Source organism: Antennarius striatus, chromosome 18 (assembly GCF_040054535.1).
Source record: "Antennarius striatus isolate MH-2024 chromosome 18, ASM4005453v1, whole genome shotgun sequence".
Classification (NCBI taxonomy): domain Eukaryota; kingdom Metazoa; phylum Chordata; class Actinopteri; order Lophiiformes; family Antennariidae; genus Antennarius; species Antennarius striatus.
Genome location: NC_090793.1, coordinates 15,570,203 through 15,588,893, shown reverse-complemented (window position 1 = coordinate 15,588,893; position 18,691 = coordinate 15,570,203). Strand labels below are relative to the sequence as shown.

Here is an 18,691-nt window from a genome sequence, read left to right as displayed (position 1 = left end):
CCCCTTGGACCGAGAAAGGACACGGGGAGAAATCAGTTTGTACGGTGAAAAGGTCCTTTGGTGTAGGGAGGGAAATGATTTATTGAATTTATCACAGCCATCACTTTCCTCTCTGTCTGCCACGTGAGCTAATAGTTAGCAGCTGCATTATGTTTAATGCCCTCTCCGTCACTTACAGCTACACGGTTTAGCATACACTTGGGGAAATCAGAGAGAATAGGAATATTGATCTTGCTGCCTGACCTTTTTAACGCACATTGTCGTAATGGTGTAGACTGGGAGTGAAGTGCTTTTTAATTCCACCAAATTGTTCTTTAGTGTCATTTACTTCAGCATCAGTCTTGTCTCTTTCTCTGTATCTTTCCTGTGTTTCTCTCTCCAAGACGTCTAAGGGAAAACTGAAGTAATACAGATGAGCTTGTCTGGAAAAACCCGACTTATCTTTCCTGCTTCATTTAGCTGTGAAAAGAGAGGATTCTTTCCAAAGCCCTCAAACCATGTGCCAATATTTAAATCCTGAAAGTTAACATGGATGTATCTGCAGTTTCTATGGTAACACAGATGCACACTCATAATATATAAATGTTGCTCGCCATGTGTCCTCCACTTGACAGAATGATTTCAACCAAGGCTACAAATTAATTTCAATGGATGACCATTCTCTGTACAGCTTATTGGTTAGCACAATGCGTTTTTTACGTATAGGTACCTAAAAAACAATGTTAGCGAAAACCTGGGAATAAAAGTCATCTAAACCTTTATGGGGCCCGAAATAGAATTTGATTTGGAGGTCGTCCTGCTTCCAAAACTATTATAATCTGTGACCATTCTCACTCAAATCATTTAATCAACCACCATAAATTGAAAATGAAATCAAATGCCAAAATCAATATCAGGAAGAAATAAAAATAAAAGTGAGAACTGAAGAGAAGCGACTGAATACATTTTATACACCCACATGTGGGGGTGCTATAGCTATGTTAATTAGCAAAAGTTAGCCTGCGGCACAGAAAACTACAAGGCTTACTCCAAACAGAAACAGAACCACCTGTAGCATTATTTTTCCCTTCAGAGCAGAGCTGTGGTAGCTGCTTATTGATGGGCTGTTATAAAATTTTCACAAACTGAGATTGTTTTTCTAATTTCACACAAGAAATCAGATATTTTAGGATACGCCATTAAATTTTGACTATTTTTTTTAACCTTCACATGACCCACTCTTTTGTTTGCAAATCCTTTTTTTCTTAGCGATAATTCAAATGCAGCTATTTATTTTAGTGCATTATTACAACTCACATTTTCATCTTAAATCTTTTTAAACTTTTTCATTCATTCTAGGTTCATGTATGTTGAACAAGACAGTGAGACGGTATGTATGTTCTTTTCTGCCTTGACTAATGTGGACACCATTACATCCTTGCATTGCAGCCACCTACTAATAGAGGACACACAGGCCTCAACAGATGAGGCAGCCTCGGGCCAAGGCCACTGTAGGGACTCGGCGCTCACTAGAGAAAAGGGGTTGCATTATGTGTTTACTGTACTGTGTTGGCTGTGAATACTGCAGTATGTGTGGGTGAGGGTGGGAAGGTAGTGGGTGGGGGGAATTACAGATGTCCTTGCCTTGAGCTTTCTCTACATGAAAATCAGCGCTGCTGTGGAAGAATTGCTGGCACACAGTGACGTCACATTAGCAGGAAAGATCCCTGGAGGCTTAAATCTATAAATTATGTTTTACTACTTAAAAATATAATAATATTTAGATATATTTTTTTAATTAATTCATCTGCTTTTTATTAGTTCTTTCAGAAAGAAATAAAGAAAAGCAAAATGTAGAACATGCTGTTGTGTTCCCAGTGGTGGAAACATGGAAAAGCTATTCAGAAACACTGAATTAAAAGGAGAAAATGTAAAAGGCGAAGAGAGAGACAGAAGACTGTATGTACTCAAAGGAAGGAGGGGCATTAAGCAGAAATCACAGGATGTTGCTGCCCTCTAGTGACACACACTCCAGCCCCCTCTTTGACGAAATGTCAGAGGGAATGATTATTAATAAATTATGAAATAAAACAATATTTTCCCGATCATAGATATAAAATGTAGCTATAGTTAATCACTAAAACATGCTTGTCTGAGAAAATTAATCTAATCTTGTTCACAAGGTATGATGAAGTAAAAGCCAAAGCATATAAGAAGTATAACTAGACAGTTTGAAATTCATATATATGGAGCTAGGAGTATTAATAATGAATTGATTCATCATTTTTTTATTTGTTACTCATCAAGATAGGGCTAGAAATTTAAATTCTAGGCCCTTTTAAAGCACCTGTTGTGGGCTACATACAAAATTCAGGTTACTCACCAAAAACCTCTTTTATTAATGCCTGTAGTTGGCTCTCTCCCCCACAGAGGAGCCTGACCTAGTGGTGCCAGTCAGCACCAGCAAAGGGTGCTTCAGTTTTAATGTTTAAGCTTTTACCTCCACCCCCCCCCTTCAGCTCTCCACACATTGGCCAATCGTCCGTCCTGTGCATGCGGAACTGACTATCCAACACCAGGAGAAAGTCAGCTGAGAGACGTAGGAAGTTGAGCTGAGGAGGCCTGGTGAACACGGAGGCCGTTACACCAAAAGTGTCAGTTCCTGTTTGCTCCCCAGTGTCGACTCTGACCACACACATAAGCTGGGTTTAAACTGGTAAGACCATTTGTTGCTTTTGATATTTTAAAACTCAGTCGTAGAACTTACGCTCTGTTATTAATGTGTTCCCACTTGGATGTGCTCTGAGAGTTAAATGGCTGCTCCTGTGTATTAAGAGCCTGTGTAGAAGCTGGCCGTGAGTCACAGCTCATCTCTGAGCCCTCTGTTATTAGTCAAGCCTGAGATGTTCTAATGTAGGACCGAGTCTGGAATATTTTCTGATGATGTGTGTGTTTAAAGACATGGCTTTGTGCCACAACTCACAAACTTCCCTCGGCAGTTAATCTTTTTGCAAACAAAGCAGGTATGTTTAATAAATCTTTGTTTTATCTTCAGTGCCAGATGATTCCTTCATTTCTGTTCAGCGTTGAACTATTTATTTGAAAACTTGTCAATATTGCTTGAGCCATTTACCAATAACATTAAACACGACATCTTTATTATAGGTAATTAATCAGGTGGATACAGACATAAGTGCATTAAAATGCTGTGTTCGTGTAGGACTTTTAAATATTTGTTTGATATTTATTCATGTTACAGATACTGTGGCCACAAAAATGAGTTAATGCAAGATTTAACTTTTATATCGCAAATAAAAGAACACCATCATTATAAACAATAAGAAAAACAACAAGACTACATACAAACATATGTGCATAAAAAATGAGTGCACACTTGTTAATAATAAAAAGGATAGATGCAGTAATAGGGTTTTATAACAGCTTGTTTGGAAGGCTTTTGGGAGTCCATCAAGAGATGTGTTTTTATTCCCATGTTGTATAAAACACATCTGAAAACAATGTGCCCTGTGTTAGAAATGTAATGTGTAGCTGAGGAAATGAAGCTTGGTAGTGCAAAGGTGTGGTCGCACGAGATTAGATAGTCGGGAAGAAAGCATTCCATTATTTCATGACATATTTATTGTGTAACCTGTTAGGTTTATGGAAGGTGATCACAGTTTGAAGCCCATAAATCTGACTCATACACCTCCATGGTCAATTTTGAGTAAAAGAAAAAGAAAGAAAAAAACATCACATGCTTAGGTTCAATTGTGTTCAATTATTCTTTGTTGTTGTTGTTTTTGTTTTTGTTACCAGTCCCTTTTCTCCCCCTCAGTTTCTCCTTCCCCCGGGGTCAGAATGATGACTTCTGTCTCCTGAATCACCGAAACCAGCCAGGAGCATGAAAAGCTGGAGCAGGACGTTCAAGAGAGCGGAGTCTGACAGTGTGGGTGGGTCCTCCTCTGGTGAGAGGAACTCCATTTGTGATCCACCAGTGCCTGTGTGGGTAACTCACACACCCACACCAGATAATATCACAGATGATGGTGATACAAACTCAATGGGCCACAAATCCAGCACCCCACCTCACACAGAGAAGGAGAAAGAGGAGAAAAAGGGAAGCATGAAGACCAGGCTTAAATCCCTCATCCCTCAGTCTCTGGGGGGCTTGGTCCATAAATGGAGAGCAGAAAGTGACAGTTGTAATGATTTTGAAGCCTATAAAAGTAGCATCCAGATTCTTCCTAATGGGACGCGGGTGAGCCCTCCGGTAAGTCCCCTGATGGAGCGCAGGAACTGGGGTGGATCGCTGGACGAGACCAGCCGGGGCTCCCATAAGGCTTCGTTACTGGAGAGCTCTCCTGACGACCTGTTCCATCAGCCTCCAGCAGAAGAATCTCTCCTCACCAGCATCCACCCAGCAGAGTATTACGCCGAAAAGCTGGAGGTCTATAACCTGAAGTACTCTTATCTGAAATCCTGGCCGGGTCTACTCAGGCTTCTTGCTGGGCTGCAGCTCCTGTTTGGTGGAATGGTGTTTGCCTGCGTCATCGCCTACATTCAGAAAGACAGTGAGTGGTCCAACAGCTATGGGCTCTATAACGGTGTGTATAACAACGGACTGGGCCTGTCTGGGTACAGCTACAGGGGCCCCATGACTCCCTTTGTTCTGGTGGTGGCTGGGGTCTCTTGGCTCATGACTCTCATCCTCTTGGTGATGGGGATGACCATGTATTACCGCACCATCCTCCTCGACTCGCCCTGGTGGCCTTTAACCGAGGCCTTCATCAACGTGGCCATGTTCCTGCTCTACATGGCGGCGGGGATCGTCTACCTGAACGACTTAAACCGCGGGGGGCTGTGCTATATGACCATAGGTGTTAACCCCATCACGGCCAGTCTGTGCCGTGTGGATGGAGGGCAGATGGCGGGAACCGCGTTCATCTTTATCAACATGACGATGTATTTAGGAAGCTTCCTGGTGTGTCTGAAGATGTGGAGGCATGAGGCTGCACGCATGGAGGGGGAGCACAAGGTACTGCTCAATGCTTAAATGTCTATTAACAAAAAATAGAAAATATGCAAATACATTTTCAAGCATTCACTGCCTTTTTTTTTTTTACCTTGCCTCTGCTTTGTATTCGCTTTTTTTGGACACTGTCTCTTTATGAGACAAAAGACTGTCTCAGTAAAATCTGGACATCACTCCATCTCTTTAGCATTTGTGGCAGATGGACACACATTCACTGTTGGCATCAATAAATAATTTTCTACTGTAAATTACACTCCAACAGATCCAAAATACCAATAGCACATAAAAAAAAACTTGAGTCGTTCAAGACAATCTGAAGTGAGCAAGCATATGTTAGTAGTGTGTCTTTTTTTTTTCCAATTGCCTGGAACTTATTACCTTATTTTTTGTAACATTAATACCAACAGCTGGATGCTTTACAGGAACATCAGTGTCACTCTGCTACGGCTGCTGTGTGTCATTCTCCCAGCAGCAGGGTAACTAAATGACTCGACAGACATGTCCGTGGCTGAGCTGCACAGCTTATTACTGTTTCTAAATTGACTTCATGTTATCAAGCATCACAGACACCACCAATGTAGGGAGGAATCGCACGGTCAACAAATGTGTTTGATGCCAGGGGTGGGCTTGATAATTCCATCTCCCACCTGAAATGCAACAGCAGAGGCTCGGCCTTTCCAAGCAATAGAATTGGGCAGCCTTTCCCTGGCTGTGCATCTCTCTTTTATTCTAATTTGACATTCCTTAACCTACAATTTTCTGTGGTCTGAATAATGCCTTTTCTCTTCTAACTTTTTCTTAAGCCGCAGGAGGAGTTTCAGAAGTCCATCCCACTCATCCCTCAAAAACCAAAGTGCATATCATTCAAGGAGGAAATAAATAACCCCCGGAGTAAAGATCCTGTCAGTCACTACCCTGAGGTTGAGAGGAACTCACCTGGTCTGAACAGATGCATCACACCTGAATACGCCCCAAAAGTACACATCATTGCAGACTATATCATGTGAGTGAACATTTAAACGACGTATGTAAGGTGTTCATTATATAAGAAGAGAAGAGATTTCCATACATTTAATTTAGACTAATAAGATGTGAATCTTATTAATCTTCTTGAATGTCATTCCATATAGAAAGTATCCAGGAATCAGTTGTGTGGAAGAAAGGGAAAAGTACAAAGCTGTTTTCTATGATCAGTATCAAGAGTACAAAGATCTTCACAGCGACGTCAGTGCAACTCTCAATAAATTCAGAGAGCTGGATGCCATGATGGCACGACTCCTCAGAGATGGAAAAACCCAAGGGGTGAGATCATCGATTGAAAATTTAATTTTAATAAGACCATCTTCTCATCCAAACACATTTCGATATTATCAGATTGTGATGTAGTCGGTTGTTTGGTTTTCATTTCTCTGTTATGTTTTAGGATCAGCAGAGGATTCAAAGCATTTTGAAAAGATATCAAGAGAAGAAGAATGTAAGTGAGGGAGTGTGTAAGAATGTCTATTTTTCTATTAATAGAAAATATAATATAAATAGAAAATACATTTTTTCTATATATATTTATAGAATTTCCATTTCTGTTCCTGATTGACCTCAGTGATGGAAGTGATCTATCAATCAATAAGTTACATATATTTGTGTCTACAGGACCCATCTTTCCTGGAGAAGAAGGAACGCTGTGACTATCTGAAAGCAAAGTTAAGTCACATCAAAAACAAGATCCATACTTTTGATCAGGCATCTATGTCAGACAGCCAAAGATGAAGAGGACCAAAATGAAAATTTGTAGCAGCCGGTGAGCAGAAAAAAAGCATTTCCTTATAAATTCTTTGTTTTTGTCTGTTTTACGTATTTGAATGTAAATTATTTAATAGAAATTAATGTATATATGCATACTTAATGTCATTGTGTACTGCATTTGTCATTTCTGTCATTTCTGTCATTGCAGAGGAACATAATGTATAGTCAAGGATATTCCTTTACGAAAGTATCTCTGAATGTCAAATAAATTTTTTACTGACGTGGATTTAATTCTGTTTGTCATCTGAAATGTGATTTACTTCTTCTTTGATTCTGTGTTGACTTTTTGCCTCACGTTTCATCATTATTCGGCATTCCATGACTTTAGAGAGCTTTATAGTAGGTGTCAGAAAAATTATAGTCCTTTAACTCCCAAATAATTAACTACAGTTTTAGAGTTACAGTTAAATCTTATAGATGTTACTGGCAATTAGAAACTCTCCTATAGTGACTGCAAAACCCCAGAAGGAAATTTCGCAACAGAAAGAGAATAGACGAGTTTGTTAATCACTATTGGGCTTTGATTATCAAAGATTGTGTTTCCTCAAACACATTTTATTTCATTTGCAGAGGAATTTCCATTTTTAATTTTTCAACAAGGCAGTAAGAAATAGAGACCATTGAAGAGTTACCTTTGGATATTTGGAGATGTAGAAATAAGTTGAGTCTGAGATGAGAGAGGCTTCATTTCTAGAGAGTTTTTTAAAAGTTATTCATTGTTTTTTAAAATCTCATACACATTAAAATGATTTGTTTATTTTAATACTTCAGGCCTCCATCTTTTGATTGCCCTCAGTCGTCTTAGCTGCTGGAGTTTCCCCAGAAATCAGGATTCATCACTCTCAATTTGAGAGACCAGCCTCCCGTCCAGGATGAATAAATATCTGTATGTGAGCAGGATTTAGGGAGAAATGCATCAAGCTGATCCCCTTCATTGGAGACACTACTGGCGACTTAATGCAGACTCTCGCCTTTCAGGACTGGGTCAGATAAGTTTACGCTGTAAAGGGTGGTGAAGATCTGTTCCTCACGCTCCTGCTCAACACCAGGCAGCTGATGGTAATGTGGTAACACAACAGTAGAGTATTATCTTTATTTTATTGAGTCAGACAATTTGGTCAAAGTCCCCGACATGAAAACATCGTTGACGTTATGGTCTCCCTGCTGCTCTATAATCACAAGGCTGTGCATCGTCATTATTGTCATTATTGCTGTGCGCTGACTTGTTTTTGTGTGTGATTATAGCAGTGACACACACCTCATAGACAGAAATGTGTTTGGTTATGAAGATGTCTTGTCTGTTTTCAGAGCACTTTCCATTGACATCAACCAGTCACACAGATTAATGAATATGGGTGGAGATTGGGAAGACACATTTATACTATTTAATCCCTCCAGTAAAGCTATCAGCTCTGTTATTGGTTCAGACTGGGATTCATAATAAGTGTCACAAATGAACTGAAGTTGTACGGTAATTTTGGACAGCATGTTTCAGGTATACATAAAGGAATTTGAAAAAATAATTATGTGACAATTTCCAAGTTTTGATATTTTAATATTTTACACCAGACAATCTGGAGACATTTCTGCAATCATAGACAAAACCCCCTAAAAACCAGCATGACCATTTTGCTAACTGGGTTATGGAAGACTTTGGAGAACTTTTGTAAACACGGTTCATCTCTGCATCTAAAAACACAAGTGAAGACATGTGAAGCAGGTGATTTACAAACACGTTACAGATACATCCGATGATGTCATTATGTGACAACCTCTTCTTCAAGAACATCCCTGCTTTTTCTTTCATGATGGTTTGAAGCTGAATTCTGTGTGGCTTTGGAGTGAAGTGTTCAGGTACTGTCTGTCCCTCAGTAGCAGTATGGAGGACCAGAAGGATCCATGGGGGCCTGTTTATGTCGAGCTACTAATATTATATATCAAGCAAGACTAGGAAAACAGTCCACTTACAAAATTACAGTAATTATAATCTTTTCACATCCCAAACACATACTGTTGTTGACAGAAGAGATGACATCATATAATGATAAACATGATCCATCCTAACTTTCATGAAATGAGTTGCTGACATCATATACAAAATTAATGTAAGTATATGTTCAAAAAACACACAATTTTTTTTTTTTACTATTTGGAGAAATAACTAATTTTTGCACTGAAACGTTTATAAATGATTTAATTGTCATTGCATAACATTTAATATATTTGGTGTTCCTTTAGATTGTTTTCGTTTGTTTTTTTATATGATGGTTGTAACGATTGTTGATTAATTTAATTAAAATAAAAAATAAGAAAGTGATTACAATAATGAATCCCCAGTCAGTATTTGTGCAAATATTTGGCCGTCCTGTTGTTCAGTGAAAACATGACCTAAGAGGAGACTGCACAAGCAGTCATTAATGTTTAACGGGTGTCAGCCCCGGCCTACAAACCTCCATCAGAGCGCAGATCGTCGGTCGGGCTGACAGACGGACAGACGCGCCATTGGTCCATCTGTCTGCGCGTTGACGAGCTGCCATGGAGGGAAATAATGTTTGCGGTCGCTGGTGAGGCGTGAGTGGACATTAGGCTGTCAGAAAAGTCCCATGGATGGACGATCGAAAAGTCTTTTCTTGTGTCAGGGTAGGTTGTGAAATATTGTCTGCTCCTAATCGATTTTTTTTAAAGTTGATTTTAAAGTTTAAAACAGTATATGTCAGTTATCGGATTTGATGAATGCATAAAGACGAATGTTAGGAGTATTTACATCTATGATTTCACTGAAACAAAATAGTGATTAGATGTAACGAGTGTGAGGCTTAAGCTTTACTTTAAGTTTGTTTAATGTGAAACAACATGCATGATTTTTTTTTTCTCCTTGGTGTGGAAAAAAGTAAACAGATTAAAGGCAGATGTTTTGATTTGCAGCAGTTTAAATACCTTAATGAAAGTAAATTTTAAACACATAAAATCAGCGATTGATTGGAAACGGAAACAGTTTAGTGTGTCTTACTGGGTCGTACCTACAGTATCAGCAGGTGAACACAGGTAACAGCAGGTAACAGTTATCTGCTGAATTATTGAAGCCTAATGAAGAAATTATTTGTGGCTCAGTGATACTGGGGGAGGGGGTTCATCAGGGGGGTGAACCCAGATAGATAGGGGGAAAAAAAAGTTCTCCAGATGAAACCTTGGAACATCAAAATGAAAAGACTCAAATCTGAACATTAATTGTATTTTATAAAGTCAACTTTTTATTTCCCCCAGAATGCTGCTTTCCCTGACTTTAATCTGTATTTCCTCCCTCTTCCAGATGAAATTGCAGTAACATCCCTTACATCATGCTGGAGCCTCGATACTACGATAGCCCCCCGGTGTACAGCCCACCTTACAGCACCACCTCCCAAGCTTTCTACCCCCCAAGGTGCATCAGCTCCCCTCAGAGCCAGTATGCGCCCTACGCCTTCAACGCCCATCCGGACTCCTATTACATGGAGGACAAGCCTCAACATTTCTATCGTTGGTTTTCTCCTCCTGGATTTGTCAAAACCTTCCAAGGAGCTACCGTACTCATGTGTTTCCTCATCTTCGCCTGCGTAGCTTCAACATTAGTGTGGGACATGAATGGATTTGGGTACGGGGGCTACGGCGTTGGCGTTGCAGGGGGGGCAGAAATGGGATATTATGGAGGCAGCTACGGCTACAGCAGCTCATACATGACACCGCAGTCAGCAAAGGCAGCTATGATTTCAATGGCGGCTGTGAACTTCCTGGTTTCTCTAGGGTTCCTGATTGGGAGTTTCTCGAGGTCACGGGTCATGCGGAGTTGCAGGTTCTACCTCACTGTGTTTATTTGTGACATCATCTTAGCTGTGCTTCAGGTGAGTCTCCACTTTTGAAACATCACATTTTTTGGTTGGGGTTTATGTGGAGGAGGTGATAGCAGTCATCCCACAGTAAGAGGGAGGGTACTTGGTCTTCAGAGAGGAAGTGTTGCACCCCTTTCATTCAAACATTGAGTTTGATCTCTATGATGAAGTTCTCTGCAGTCGATAATCAATAGTTACTTATTCTCATATTCAGAAGAAGTTGGCACAAATTTTTTGCCAATTTTAGGAAATGTCTGGTTCTGTTGCTGCTGAATGCAAAAACTGTTCACTTGTCTTCATCTGTGTGTGTGTGTGTGTGTGTGTGTGTGTGTGTGTGTGTGTGTGTGTGTGTGTGTGTGTGTGTGTGTGTGTGTGTGTGTGTGTGTGTGTGTGTGTGTGTGTGTGTGTGTGTGTGTGTGTGTCTGCTGGTGTCATGAAAGCACACCTGTACCCACAGTCCCTTTGGTTTAGATTAAAGACTAAAGTTTAAATCCAATTTTAGCAAACATGAATTAATAAAATAGTTATATTCTTTTTTTTAAAAAAAGCTGCATTTGATAATCTTTATCTGGATCCTCTCTAAATATGAATTTCTTATTTTGTGCTACACGTTCAGTCCTTCCACCACATTTTATGATATTATGTGATGCAGTTTTCATGTAATCCTGCTAAGAGACAAACAAAACGCCGTTCATAAACAAAGTGTTCTTGTGCTGGATGCAAATGGTCCAGAAAGACATTTAAATCTGAGGGAAAACACGCATTAAGACGATATTTCTTCAGTTACAGTTTCTCATTTCAATATTAATCCGGTGCTTCTGAATATAATGATGAGGCTGACCTGATAAATATCAGCAACAACAGCAAACATCATGTCTAAATTATATATTTTTAAGTTATTTTTGGAGTTCTGACACTGAACTATGTAACATAGCAGAAAAAATTCATTCATTTATTCATTTTCCTAACCGCTTCATGTGCTTGTGCGGATCACGGTGCAGGAAAAAAATGTGCGCTGAAATCTGGTGTATAAATATTATTAGTAGTACTAGCATGTACAGTATGCACAGTTTCTTTGTGAGTTACATGAGCAGCATCACTCACTGGTGATATAGAAACCTTTAAAGTGAACACTGACTGACTGCGGCTCTGCTTTGACTTTAAGAGCATCATTGACATCATCTACGTGATCGGAGTGAACCCCATGTCCCAGAGCTCACAGAGCATGCTCTACAACCCCATGCTGATGATGTGCCAGAACATCCAGGGCAGCCCCAGCCTCAGCGGCAGCCTGGGGGCCGGGTTTCCGGGTGGTTTCCCAATGTACAATCAATACCTGCTCCACTACTGCTACATGGACCCTGAGGAGGTGAGAGGGGTTCCCTTCATGGTGTTCTCCTCTATTCTTTGTTTGTTAGTTCAAATTGACTGTTGATCCTCTCCCCCCAGGCGGTGGCACTGGTGCTGGGTCTGATGGTGGTGCTGGCTTTGTCTCTGTCGGCTTACTACGCCTATAAGACCCGCAGCAAGATTTGGCGCCATGCAAAAGCCAACATCTACTGGGAGCAGCCTCCGATCAGGCACTCAGAAGGGCAGGACGTACAAAACTGGGTGAGAAACCAAGTGTGTTTAACTACCGCGGTTGCACCATTTGCCCCAGGAAAACTTCCCAATAAAGTTTCAATGGTTTTCTGTGTTTTTTGCTCCAGAAAAAAAACACATTCTCTATCCGTTTACATTTACCACTCATTTCATTTTCAGTGGCAGTAGCACTAATGTATGATGGTGATAGAGGGCAAATCCAAGTCTGTTAGGGTAGTTCATTTTATTCTCACACAGTGGGGCTTTGTGTCTGGTAGTGTTATAAATTTTGGAATTTATAATAATGAGTTAGACATTCCATCATCCAGATTTATTTACATTTTATGACCCCATTAAGGAGACTATATCAGCTCCCCTTGTTCTTCTGTACATCAGTAACTAACAGGATGCATTTTTGCGTATTTTCATCTTCTTATATACTTAGCTATGGCCACTGTCCACATATCCATCAACAATATGAAGATACATTGCAATATAATTCTATTTATTAAGCTATTTATAGGATTGATTGGACGTTTGGTTAGGGAATTCCAATAATTTAAAAGATTTCCAAGAGTGACATTGTTTTTTGTTGGGGGTAAGGGTTGAATCATCTCGGCAGATTTTTGATTTTGGCTTTTTCTAAACTCAAAACTAGCATTGATATGTTGGGTCTTTCTGTCCTTTGTGTCGCGTAACTGAGTATCCATTAGCTTCAGCTAAAAGACTCTCAGTTTATGTCTACTTATAGAGACAAAGAAAAAGCAACAACAGAAAACTATCTTCATTGCTTACAATCTGATTCAGTTCTAAAGTCCAGGACTTTCATCACGTGCCGTTTACTCAGAAATTCCTGCTGTTTGCTTTGTGGCACTCCTGGTTTCACTGCGACTGATCATTAAACAGAGCGGTGATAACAGGTGGACAATATCAGGATGGGTAATAATTAACATGGCACGATTTCCTGTGAAAGGAGTTATTTGTCTTGTCTCTGACGATGTTTGAAGCACAATTTTCACACAAAGCATTTCCTGAATAAATATTATTATTAAACTCAGAACTAAGCAGGTTTGAAATGAATTACATCTCCCATTCAACAAATATTCCTAAATGGCAATTATTACTGTACTCTACATACTTATTGTAACTATTTGAGCAAATATATGAGACGTCCTTGTCTGTTCTGGCTCAGTTTGATAAACATAGCTGATATCTGTCACACAGGAGTAACATTTAAAATAACTGTTCATGTTTGTAAAATAATTATCATTTAGGGAACCAGTTATTAAAATGTGATTATAATCCAATAATAACAACTAGAGTGGTAAAGAGGCAACTTTTGACTCATTAAAAAAGAGAATCTGATAGTTAGAGAAATACCCTCATTATGGCTCTCGTTGTTGCCTCCACTTTGGAGGTCATGTTTTCACCTGCATGTTTTTGTTTGTCTGACTTTCAACACAATCATCTAAAAACTACTTGACACATTTTCATCGTAAAAGTTGCTGTATTTCCCAGGTTGAGAGTCACTGTCCCAGACTATAAATTAACAAGTAATGAGGCCCCAAACCGGTGCTGTTTGTATTTGACAGCGACGGCCTCATGTGGCATTTATCTACTAGAGTGGGAGTGTATTATGAATGTATCATGCCCACCATGACTGACTACAGAGAGATGGAAGTTGTTCAATCGCTTTATCTGGTGAGGTCTTGGCCTAAATCCTGCCTATCGCTGCGAAGCCTTGCAGCGAGTCGCTTCATTGGGATGCAGGCCTGTTTCTGGGCGACTCTCATGTTGCAGTGAAGATGCTTGGCTTGCAGGGAGGCATATATAATATATCTGCCATGAATAATGTATAATAAGGGTTGGGTTTCCTCGGTGCCGCTATGTGAATCTCTAGAGTGTGGTGTCGCTAAATGATTCAGCATGCAAAGAGACTGCTACACACTGCTCCAGATTATAGACTCCTCACAAAGACCTTTCGTATCCTTTTGCGCCACAGTTCTACTAAACAGAACTTGTAACTGATTGAAAATCATGGTGGATGACTACCTAATATTTTTCAGACTGTATGTGGATTGAATATATAGTATTGTCTAATTAGAATGGACAGTCCCTCCAAAGTTAAACAGAGACCAATTGTGCCGTAAGACCAGGCTGCAGATCCTCTGAACGGAATAATCGATGATGATTATGAAATTTCTGAAAAGCAGAGGAAGTCATCCCAAAAGCGTGTTAATTTATTTTATGTTTGAAAAATAATAATAAAATTGGTTGTTGACAGGAAAACAAAAATGAGATAAATTATCAAAATAAAAATAACACACATTCTTTGAAGAAAAAAAATGGTAAAAATAAAATAATAAAAAATAAAATTCGAGCCCTTCTGGATTTCTCTCTTAGTTCTCCATGAAAACATGTTGTTGTGTTATTCTGCTGACTGGACTGAAGCTGATCAGCTCTCCTGCGATTCCTTCCACACAGACGATCATCCTGAGACTCAACATTCATGAGATTCATTTCACTGGCTGCTTTTTCCAGACTTTTGCGACAGCTCACTGGGTCCTACATTGCCATCCAGAAATAGGCCAAAACAAAAACGAATTATTAATTCTACATTGTACAGTATAACAGATACAATGGGGGTAGGATTTAAAAAATTAACAGTTTTTCTCTTGATCATACTTTTTCAGTCTTTTTTTAAAATTCTTTTATTTTAATTTTTAGTTTTTTAATTTAATTTTTCTCCATTTCTATGGCCATAAATGTTTTTAAAATATCAGTGTTACGCTGGTTCTGTTATTATTATTTTTTCCATTCACCTAAACAGATTTAAACACCATGCATCGTGGATGAATAATCTCCAATACTAACTGGTTCCTGATGGTATTCTGCTGGTATAATCTCAGGTGAATGATGTTGCAGAGGAGCGCTGCACCCAGCAGGCATCGACCGTCGTTGCATCAGAGCGAGCAGCGCCTCACCTGAGGGCGGATCATAGCGCCGCTTCCTACAAGCCAACAGTCAGCGTTCAGAGTGAGGGCAATTATAAAAGCAACAGGTGAGAAGCAGCCACAGCCGAAGAACAAACACAACATGATCGATGCTTCGAAAAAGAACGTGATGCAGAGCATTTACATTTTAATCCTCTAACAGGGGCACTGAATAATCCGAATTGTTTGGCTGTTTTCCAGACAATGCCTAAAATAATTGATAAATTAATGCTCACAAAAAATATACATAACAGTAACAGGCAAAAAAGTATTCCCAAACTCTCTTACGATGAAGTTGGTTTTGCTTGCCATGCTGTTTTCTGGCCTGTTCATGACTTCTGCTGACCTTTATTTGGGGTGATAATGAATTGTTATTTGTTTTTTTCTGTCAGGCTGTTGGGTTTCATTTTGTTTTTTATCCTTTGGATTGTTTAGTGACCACTTAGTGACAAGCCCCCATGGGTTTTCACTCATGGGGATCCGAATAAGAATAAAGAATGGGTTATTAAACCAAGGAAACAAAGAATTCCCAGTATCTTTCCCAGTTTGTGACGACAAATAAATACAAGCTGGCAAGATGTCAGCGTAAATAACTGCACCTGCTGATCGAGCATAAATCTTCCTTCCCAAATTTACACCACTGAGGGCAGCAGTCAACATGGTGCTGAACAGCAGTACCAGAACAGCAGGACCGTTTGCTCCAGCAGCTCCTCAGAGGAGAGTCACCGTGTGAGGAATCCTCCTTCCTGTCACATGACTAAAACATCAACAAATGACCCGAAACCCAGGACCTCTGCTCAGGACACGATGGAGTCCCAGTGTGAAACTGGTTACACCACTGGAGACACTGGCAATGAGGTGGGCCAGGACCACATGGATTACCTTTACAGGTGAGTTTGTTTGTGTTTTCTACAGGAGGGGGTGCAGTTCAGCATTTTGAAATGAAGTGATTCAATGATTCAAGTACTTTAAATGGAAATTTACCCAGAATTAAAAGTGTAGAAGCTGTTTTAAAGTATTAAAAAATATTATAAATATATGTAGATGATATTAGTAAGAATATATTTTTAAAAAAGATTCAAGGTGATGTTTTTATAGCTGTGTTTCCTGTGAGGTAACTAAAAAATTACAATCACCACAATCTAAAAGTGTTTTGTGTAAGTGCTGTCTCCATTTATTTTGATTTATTTTATTCACTTAATTATGTACTTAATTTATGTACTTACACATTTTGACGTTTAAAAAAAATACAAAATCTACCTCTAGACCACAGCCTGAATAATAATTAAAATGAATATTAACTTAATTTTGATATCTTGCTCCAGACTTTACTCAGAGATTATTTCAGATGAGCAGCGGCGCCGGTACAAGAAGGAGTTTGACTCTGATCTGGCTCGCTACAAGAGCCTCTGTGCTGAAATGGATGAAATCAGCGATCAGATGCACGAGCTGAGCAGAGAGCTGGACGCGTTAGACGAGGACTCCATCAAGTACCAGGTAGAGAAAACACAACCAGAAAGGAGGGGTTTGGGCAGGACTGCTAGAAAATGACACGGTGGGAGCCGCTCCAGCCCACAGCTGAGTCCACTCCCACTGAGAAGGAGCTGGGATGTCATTTAAGGCTGTGAAGTCACCAGAGTTCAGTGACATCATTTTATATTTCCATTTTCAGGGTGTGGCTGATGAGTACAACCGACTCAAAGGCCTGAAAAGGGTGAGTGGAAATAGTTACGTATCAGAATGATAATGTGAACCTGAAGGAACAGTTCCATTCTGTTTGGCTTGTTTTAAACTGACACCAATAAACATACAGATGAAAGTTGTTAACTTTAAAAACTTTTGTATGAAAACTTGTGATATAAACAAAGCAGGATTTTACACAGTCAAGCTCTCTGTAGGTGAAGTGAAAGGGAAAACCCGTCAGACCATCTGTGTGTTTAACACACATCAAGAAACATCCTGGTAACTTGGTAAATTTCTCTTCCTTCCAGACTCCAGACTATCAAGGGAAAAAAAAGCTGTGCAAGGAACTTCGGCAAAAACTTTTCCACATCAAGCGTCTGGTGAAAATTTATGACCAAGGTCTTTGCTAGAATGTCAGCCTCCATTCTCTGTACATTTGTATTTATTTGTCCTCCATCCTAGTCTTAAACCAGCCTTACAGTCATTCAGCCTGAACCCTGAGCCTCGTGTTGAGTTGCTGCATGACTTTTAGACTAAATCGCCGTCTTCATGGATGTTAAGTTATTTATCTTAGTCGTTGAAATGTAAACTCCCTGACAATATGGTATGATGAGTCATATTCATAGTCAACTTTATTGTCAAATGTACCATATATGCACGACATACAGCACAGATGAATTTACAGTCCTCTCAGACCCACAGACAGTAAATAACAATAAAGAACCGTTCTAGCAGGTGAGAGAGGAGCCGCTGCTTGTGCGCTCGCCGCCATCCCATCCTATCCCGATAGACAACTAAAAATTAGAATTAGATACATCCACCAAGAGATGTTGAGTTTGTCTTTTAAAAGAATACACAAAAACAAGATAGATTTTAGTGAAACTTGGTGGGAACGAGCCTCACAGTAAGAAACATGTATTTCAGGTGAAGTGATAATTTCTAAATTGTCTGTAGGTGTGTGTGTGTGTGTGTGTGTCTGTGTGTTGAGTGCTTTGATGTCACTGGAAAAAAACCTGTTAAATTTAGGATTTGGTATGAATTAAAGGGCAGGATCAGACATCTTGTCTACTTTTTAAACAATATAAGATCAGGTTGTTTTATATTCCGTGAAAGATTACCATAAAAAAAGGTGGACAGAATGCGGTGTTGGAAAAACTGACATTTTACAGTGGATCTGGATGATCACATGAATTTTGCTCACTTCTTTAACGTTATGGAAACAAGCACTTTTCAGCATTTCTATCAAGCGTCTCTAAACTACCTTAATTTTCATGAACCTGAATACTGAGTGAATTTCACTTCCACTTTTTAAAAGACATACTAGAATATTATTGAAGTAAATCCACATTTAAAACTGCTTAATTTAATCAACTTTCATTAATACACTTATTCAGTTATGGTACATGTCGCAGTGTTTATTTCGCATATTTCATACAGATATAATTACAACACTTCCAAAAACATAAAAGACCCATCATCTCTTATTTTAATAACATTGCCATACGGATGAAACTTTTTAAACTCAACACAAACATAAGAAACACAAACATAAGAAAACATTAATAATATTTTTAGATTTTTTTTTCTGTGTGAGTTGCAGCCTTGAAGAAAAATCCAACAACTTTCCGAAGGTCTTACAGATCAAGACGCAGAGCTACATTCTACTACCTTCTTTTCAAAACATACTTTTAAAATAAAATTAATCAGGTCTTGAAATGTTATCAAATTTGTGAATTCCATTCTTGGCCTGCTTTCTA

At 39.3% G+C, this 18,691-nt stretch overlaps 1 protein-coding gene across 1 annotated transcript; it reads left to right on the top strand.

Moving 5' to 3' along the window:
* Positions 1–2,564: 2,564 nt before the first annotated feature.
* Positions 2,565–17,381, top strand: zgc:154006 (uncharacterized protein LOC563016 homolog). Its single transcript, XM_068339863.1, has 14 exons — positions 2,565–2,695; positions 3,815–5,014; positions 5,815–6,014; positions 6,142–6,313; positions 6,435–6,485; positions 6,659–6,756; positions 10,128–10,689; positions 11,843–12,046; positions 12,127–12,288; positions 15,168–15,319; positions 15,902–16,141; positions 16,577–16,748; positions 16,924–16,965; positions 17,243–17,381. Exons 2-14 carry the CDS (start codon positions 3,881–3,883, stop codon positions 17,342–17,344), a joined length of 3,291 nt encoding a protein of 1,096 aa, XP_068195964.1. The 5' UTR covers positions 2,565–2,695; positions 3,815–3,880; the 3' UTR covers positions 17,345–17,381.
* The last annotated feature ends 1,310 nt before the right edge of the window (positions 17,382–18,691 follow it).

Coding starts and splice junctions, on each gene's coding strand:
- zgc:154006 (XM_068339863.1), top strand. CDS start 3,881: ATGAAAAGCTGGAGCAGGACGTTCAAGAGAGCGGAGTCTGACAGTGTG. Junction 5,015..5,814: donor GCATGGAGGGGGAGCACAAG/GTACTGCTCAAT, acceptor CTTTTTCTTAAG/CCGCAGGAGGAGTTTCAGAA. Junction 15,320..15,901: donor GGCAATTATAAAAGCAACAG/GTGAGAAGCAGC, acceptor CACTGAGGGCAG/CAGTCAACATGGTGCTGAAC.